Genomic DNA, 7,265 nt, shown 5'->3' with positions numbered 1-7,265 from the left:
GGCGCCCCGGCTCCCCGCACCCCCGATCGGGGCCTCCGCCAGCAGTGGCGGTGGCGGAGGCGGGGGCAGCGGCGGCGGCGGAGGCGCCTCTGCAGCTCCGGCTCCCCCTGGCCTCCCGGGAACTACAAGTCCCAGGGGGCCTGGCGGCGGGCGGCGGACGGAAGAGGCGGGGTCGGCGCCGCGAGGCCGGAAGTGGCCTTGGAGGCGGAAGTGGCGCGGCCGCGGAGGGGCCTGGAGCGCGGCGGCGGGACCCGGCGCGGGAGCGGCGGCAGCGGCGGCTGGGGGCGGCGGCGGCGGCGGCGCGCTGGAGGTGGCCATGGCAAAGCAGTACGATTCAGTGGAGTGCCCCTTTTGTGATGAAGTGTCCAAATATGAGAAGCTCGCCAAGATTGGCCAAGGCACTTTTGGGTAAGGTTGGGCCCCTCGGGGCTGGAAGCCCTGAGCCTGCACCCCTCAGGGCCGACTTCGGGACGCCTGGGGCCCCGCCCGAGGTGATGCGAGAAGCCGCTGATCCCCGGGCTTGTCCACTTGTCTTGCTAGGCCGCGCCGCACCCTGCCCCGGCCCGACGGAGCCGGCTGGCTGGGAGGAGCCTGAGGCCCGTGGTTGGGGGGCAGGGAGGGGTTGCAGAGAGGCGCCTGTGAAGGGAGCGGGATCTCTCCGAGAGACGCCTGGGTGAGGAGAAGGGATTGAAGGAAGGAAGCAGAGGCTCCAAAAGAGACTGAAGATACAGGGGTGGTGGGGTAGCCACGTGCCCTGGGTACTCGGTCCAGCCCCGCCCGGGACTGGCTTCTCTGCTGCTGCCCCTCCTCTTCTAGTGGGGGAGGGGCGGGCCCTGCAGAAACAGCCTGATGAGCTCTCCTGGGTGTCCCTCTCCACCTGCAGGGAGGTGTTTAAGGCCAAGCACCGCAAGACCGGCCAGAAGGTGGCTCTGAAGAAGGTGCTGATGGAGAACGAGAAGGAGGGGGTGAGTACGGATTGGGTGGGCAGCCGGGTAACTCTCCTGAACACCAGGTTGGTTTTCTACCCTGCTTTTGCCAGGAGTCTCAGGTTCAGTTTATGTGTGGCAGTTGGAAAATTTCCGTATGGCAAGGAAGTTGACCTCCAACCCTAAATCTTTTAATTCAAATAGTTTGAAGCGTTTGATGTTTCATTTTTAGATAAATACGGTTGGGGCCAGGAGAGGGAGCTTATGCTTGCTTGCATTCAGTGCACCTTAGTTCCTGAAGTTCCTAGGCCTTTAAACCCCTTTTTCTTAGCGTTTAATTTTGTTTGATGTAAAAGTAAAGTACTTGTGCTAGGTTTTTAAAATGACTAATACTCATTTATTTAATGTATTTAAGAGGAGCAGTCCCTCCCCCAGCCTATCTTAGCTCTAGTCCAGCTTCCCAGAAACCTTTCTTTTCCTGCTTTGGCAAGCAAATTTCTTGATTATTTTTGTTGCAAACAAAACAGCCGTAGAGGTAAAGTTGGAAGGTTGAAACTATGGAGCGTTTAGTGGCTGGTAGTAAAGTGTTTGAAGTATTGCTGTTTCAATTTGTTGTCTCAGACTAACTCCTTGAAATGTGCATACTATGATTATACCCATTTTACAGATAAGCCTTCTGAGACAGCTGATTTCAGAGCCTGTGATCTTACTCTGTCTCCCAATCTGTGTCCCTTAATGTAGACCCCAGAGCCAGACCCTTGGTGGAGTGCCCCCAGTCTTAACCACTTCCCCTTTCTCTCCCACCCAGTTCCCCATCACAGCCTTACGGGAGATCAAGATCCTCCAGCTTCTAAAACATGAGAATGTGGTCAACTTGATTGAGATTTGTCGAACCAAAGGTAAGTTGTTTGGATCTTAGGAGAAGGTGAGACTTACAGCCTATGGTATTGTTTGCAAAGTTAGAACCCGACACACTTAAGTTGCCTCTTCTTAACTCAGACATACACACCAGTGGTGACTGCTCTCTCTGGTCCTCTTTCATCGCAGCTGGTGCTTCCCTGGGGCCTGCCACAGTACCCAGCCCAGAAAATACTTTACCAAAGTGAAGGAATGAACAAATGGAGTCTCTGGAGGGCATGGGTGTCTGTGGGTTGGAGAGGGTAGGAGCTGGCTGTGGGAAAGTGAGTTGGGTGTGGTGTTTTTGACTTTTTTTTTTTCATGCCCTTCCTGCCTCAGCTTCCCCCTATAACCGCTGCAAGGGCAGCATATACCTGGTGTTCGACTTCTGCGAGCATGACCTTGCTGGACTGTTGAGCAACGTTTTGGTCAAGTTCACGCTGTCTGAGATCAAGAGGGTGATGCAGATGTTGCTTAATGGCCTCTACTACATCCACAGGAACAAGGTAGGGGCCAGAGGAGGGGAGGAGAGACCGTGGCTTGGGCTGGCCTTTGCTCCCACTGTGGGGAGGTGTGGCTAGATGGCCCATGTGAACCTGGCTGAACTCTTCCTCTTGCCCTTTCTGCAGATCCTACACAGGGATATGAAGGCTGCTAATGTGCTTATCACCCGTGATGGGGTCCTGAAGCTGGCAGACTTTGGGCTGGCCCGGGCCTTCAGCCTGGCCAAGAACAGCCAGCCCAACCGCTATACCAACCGTGTGGTGACACTCTGGTACCGGCCCCCGGAGCTGTTGCTCGGTGAGGACTCCCGAGCGGGCAGAGGGGGGCAGGGGCCAGGCATCTGCCTGGCCACAGCCCCCCACTGCCAGGGCTTCTTGAGCCACCGACCCTGGGGCATGGAGCCTCGGGAGGCCCTCGGGCTCAAGGGGCCCTCCTGGTGCGCTCTTCTTCCCAGGGGAGCGGGACTACGGCCCCCCCATTGACCTGTGGGGTGCTGGGTGCATCATGGCGGAGATGTGGACCCGCAGCCCTATCATGCAGGGCAACACGGAGCAGCACCAGCTCGCCCTCATCAGCCAGCTCTGTGGCTCCATCACCCCTGAGGTGCGTGGCCAAGCTGCCAGAGTCCCTCGTCCCCACAGGGTGCAGCGATGCAAGTCTCCTTGGCAAGGAGGAGTGAAGTGGAACAGAAGGAAAGCTCTCTGGAAAGGAGGCTGGTAGAGAGAGAGGGCCTGCTCTTGACAGCCACAGGGGCTGTGCTGTCACCAGTTAGTTTTGTGGCCTTGGGCAAGGCATTAGAATCAGTGCTGGCTTTCTCTTTGAAACAGAAACGTACCTATATCAGGGTTGGCACCCGCATTGCAGGTGATTTGTGTAAAAGGGCCTGGCACGGGATACGTGCCAGCTCCGTGGTGGGGACTGCTGCCTTCGCTCTGGAGGGATGGAGTTCTCCCACCGAGGGTGGTCTGGCAATGCAGAAGTTGTCTTAGTCCCTTTAGGTGCTTGACCAAAGGACAAGCCATGCCCTTCCTGACCAAACCCCATCCTGTTTCAATGCCCCCTTCACAGGTGTGGCCAAACGTGGACAAGTACGAGCTATTTGAGAAGCTGGACCTTGTCAAGGGCCAGAAGCGGAAGGTGAAGGACAGGCTGAAGGCCTATGTGCGCGACCCCTACGCACTGGACCTCATCGACAAGCTGCTCGTGCTGGATCCCGCGCAGCGCATCGACAGTGACGACGCCCTCAACCATGACTTCTTCTGGTCTGACCCCATGCCCTCGGACCTCAAGGGCATGCTGTCCACCCACCTGACGTCCATGTTTGAGTACCTGGCACCGCCGCGCCGGAAGGGCAGTCAGATCACCCAGCAGTCCACCAACCAGAGCCGCAATCCCGCCACTACCAACCAGACGGAGTTCGAGCGTGTCTTCTGAGGACCAGTGCGTCACTAGGGCTATTTTATTTTTTCTTCTGCTATGCGACTTGCATTGTGGAGATAATGAGGCATTTGAGTTTTTTTCTCTAGTGCATATTTTATTTAATCCCTACCCTGGGCACTGGGAAGGACCGGCCGAGTGGACTGGAGTGACATGTTGGCTGGAAGGTCAGGAGGAGCCAGGGGCTGCCCCGTTTCCTGGCTTTCTGGATGGTGCTCAGAGGGTCTCCGTTACTTTAGGACGGGAAAGGGATGGGAGGAGAGGCTTACCCACCAGTGACTTTGTAACAGCTCTCAGCACGATGGGAGAAGGGGACAGGCCCCTCGCCCATCTCCAGCCTTTTTCTTGGGATGAGAAACTCACGTGGGAACAGGGCCAGCCTCGGGAACGGGCTGCTCATAGCCTAACCCCCAAAAGCATTGGGGCTGGCGAAAACTCTTGGTTTATTGAATAGAAGAATTTTTATCTTGTTTCTTTTGTTCAGTTGTTCACAGACATTCCTGGATGCAGTTTGGTCAGTTACGATTAAAAGTTGACTTCTTTCCCAGCAAGTGGCTGTGTGTTCTGTTCTGCGTTCAGACCCCCAGCTCTTACCCCACAGCCAGTAGGTTGGGCCTGACAGTTGAGATTTGATTTGTCATGTCACTGGAAGTCTTGACACTCCTTTTTGTCCCAGTTCATGTTCCCTCACATAATTGCAAAGGACTTTTTGTCTTTTTTTCCTCTTGGGTACCTTGCGGAGCACTTGCTGTGATGTCCCGTTATTCCTCTGCTCAGTGTCCTCTGCAGTAGTGACCTGGGTGGGCGGTCTACTGCAGCTGACAGACACATGTTGAAACTTGACCTCTAAGCACATGGGACCACAGAGAGCTTTTAACCACTGGGTGACAGTTATATCTGTAACTTGACAAGGACAGTCCCCCAGGCTGCTGGGTAGAGGAGGGCTCGGCAGGTGAGAGAGGAAGTGGGCAGAGGAGTTGAAGGGTCACAGGGTTTGGGGAGGTGGCAGTATCCTGGAGCAGGATGAGGAGTGGGCTGGATGAAAAGAACAGTGGAGGCAGGACCGTGCGGGTTCAGGGCTGGGACTCGGGAGCAGTGCGTCTGACGGCGTGTTTCCTATAAGCCTCAAGTTGGGGACAGGCATGTTTGAGGTAAATTCCCTGCATTGTGTGATAGGCAGAGACCTCTTGAAGGGGGCCAGGAAGAAAGGTTGGTGAAACCTTTCACCAGGACTGTCCTTCCAGAAATCCACCCAAATCACAACTTCACAAAAGACCAGTGAAAGTAAGAAAAAATTCTTGCTGGTGTATTAGTTTTTTGGGGGACTGCTGTAAGAAAATGCCACAAACATGCTAGCTTAAAAGTAGCAGAAATGTATTCTGTCAGTCCTGGAGGTTAGATGTCCAATATCTATAGATGGCAGGGTTGGTTGGCTATATGGGAGAGTCTGTTCCTTGTCTCCTGGCTTCTGGTGGCTGCTGGCACTCCTTGACTGGTGGATATGTCACTTCAATCTCTGCCTGTCTTCACATGACATTTGTCCCTGTGTGTCTTTTTTTTTTTTTTTTTTTTTTTTGAGATTGGGTCTCACTTTATCACCTAGGCTAGAGTGCAGTGGCATCATCATAGCTCACTGCAACCTCAAACTTCTGGGCCCAAGTGATCCTCCCACCTCAGCTTCCCGGGTAGCTGGGACTACAGGTGTGTGCCCACCACACGTGGCTAATTTTTCTGTTTTTTGTGGAGACAAGAGTCTCGCTATGTTGCCCAGAATGGTATTGAACTCCTGGCCTCAAGCAATCCTGCCTCAGCGTCCGGAATTGCTGGGGTTACAGGCATGAGCCACCGGCCTGGCCTCTGTCTCTCTTATGAGGACACCAGTCATTGGATTTAGGACCCACCCTGATCCAGCGTGACCTCATCTTAACCAATTACATCTGCAAAGACCCTCTTCGCAATTAAGACATTCTGAGCTTCTGGGAGGACATGAATTTGGGGGGGACACTGTTCAACTCAGTATAACTGGTAATCAAAGAAATCCAAATTAAAGCCACAGTGAGGTGTCCTGATGGTGATTGACAGGTATTGAATGACCGATAACTGATGAGATAAAACCCACAGGGCTGGCATAATTGTTCAAAATGTTTTGTCTCTGAAGGATAAAAAGCTTCTATAAAAAGTTTGTGTTCTTTGGCCTAGCAATTCCACTTACAGAAATTTCTCATGAGCAATTGCACAAGGATAGTCTGTTATCTCGCGGAATCCTCACTGCAATTTTGATGGTTTCATTCATTCATTCAACATACATTTACTGGGTGTGTCTTCCAAGGGCCAGACTGTTCAGACTTAATACAGCTGGGAACAGAACAGTAGAACCCGTATTCCAGTAGGTTCTGACTGGTCTGATGGAATCAGCTCTGTAGAAACAAACCAAATGGAGTGAGGGGAGGAGCAGTGGGCAGCTGAGAGGGTCCAGGTGACCTGGAAGCAGAAATCCCAGGAGAGACAGGCCTGTGGGGTGTGGGATGTGCACAAAGTGCCCAAGACCAGGAAGCCTTCGGAGAGCTCTGCGCAGAGTGGTTGGGTCTGACCTTTATGCTTCTTGCTGTTTTCTGTTTCTTTAATATTTTTACTCATGCAATTAAACCATATTTTAAAACAAGCAAAGCAGGCCCTAGACCCTGGAGCTGCTGACTCCAAGCTCACCCCCACCGCCCTCTTCCCCAAAGTCCGCCCCGGGTGGAGGACCTGGGACTGGCTGGCTTCAGCCTCAGCCCTGGTGTCACATGGGTGCTGTGCCCCCCATGGAGGAGGAGGGTGGCCTGGAGCAGAGGCTCCCAGAGAGCAGGGCCTTGTCGGGGTGTGACCATGCTCCCAGCAGGCTATGCACACGGAAAGGCCTCTAGCTTTTTGGGACGTGCTGTTGATGCCACCTGTAGGCCAGGGATGGGTTCTGTGTCTTGGCTTCTTTTTGAGCAAATGGCTTGGTGAAACAAAGCCTCTTCCTCCAGCAGACGTGGACTGTAAGTCAAGGGCACCCTGTGCCCATGCTGTGCCCTGTACTCACAACCCCATTCTCAGGATCCCAGCCTGGCAGGGCAAGGGCAAAACAGGTCCTAACCGTCAGAGTAGGTGGGCTGTGATAAGGAGGGCAGGAGGCCCAATAAAGCCAGCTCATGCCTATAATCCCAGCACTCTGGGAGGCCGAGGTGGGAGGATTGCTTGAGGTCAGGAGTTTGAGACCAACCTGAGCAAGAGCAAGACCCTATCTTTAGCAAAAAATAAGAAAAAATAGCTGGGTGTAGTGGTGCACACCTTATAGTCCCAGCTATTTGGGAGGCTGAGGCTGGAGGATCGCTTGAGCCCAGGAGTTTGAGGTTGCAATGAGCTATGATGATGCACTCTGCCCAGAGCAACAGAGCGAGACTCTGTCTCAAAAAAAAAAGAAAAAAAAAGCCAGCCGCTGCCAGGTCTGTAAGTCTCCCAAATACACCCCCCTCC

General features: G+C 53.8%; 1 protein-coding gene across 1 annotated transcript; it reads left to right on the top strand.

Annotated features, from left to right (window-relative positions):
* CDK9 (cyclin dependent kinase 9) lies at positions 1 to 4,315 on the top strand. The gene is made up of 7 exons (XM_045563361.1): positions 1 to 408; positions 884 to 965; positions 1,735 to 1,825; positions 2,163 to 2,329; positions 2,453 to 2,624; positions 2,782 to 2,930; positions 3,396 to 4,315. The coding sequence occupies exons 1-7, from the start codon at positions 317 to 319 to the stop codon at positions 3,759 to 3,761; spliced, it is 1,119 nt and encodes a 372-aa protein (XP_045419317.1). The 5' UTR covers positions 1 to 316; the 3' UTR covers positions 3,762 to 4,315.
* The last annotated feature ends 2,950 nt before the right edge of the window (positions 4,316 to 7,265 follow it).

The sequence above is a fragment of the Lemur catta genome, chromosome 10, assembly GCF_020740605.2.
Source record: "Lemur catta isolate mLemCat1 chromosome 10, mLemCat1.pri, whole genome shotgun sequence".
In the NCBI taxonomy this organism is placed as follows: Eukaryota; Metazoa; Chordata; class Mammalia; order Primates; family Lemuridae; genus Lemur; species Lemur catta.
Note: the sequence above shows the minus strand (reverse complement) of the source record. Positions and strands in the feature narration are given on the sequence as shown.

Bases quoted from the DNA above. Each gene is read 5' to 3' on its own strand.
- CDK9 (XM_045563361.1), top strand. From the start codon at position 317: ATGGCAAAGCAGTACGATTCAGTGGAGTGCCCCTTTTGTGATGAAGTG. The intron at 966-1,734 runs GTGAGTACGGAT...TCTCCCACCCAG, and splicing joins TGGAGAACGAGAAGGAGGGG to TTCCCCATCACAGCCTTACG. The intron at 2,625-2,781 runs GTGAGGACTCCC...TCTTCTTCCCAG, and splicing joins GCCCCCGGAGCTGTTGCTCG to GGGAGCGGGACTACGGCCCC.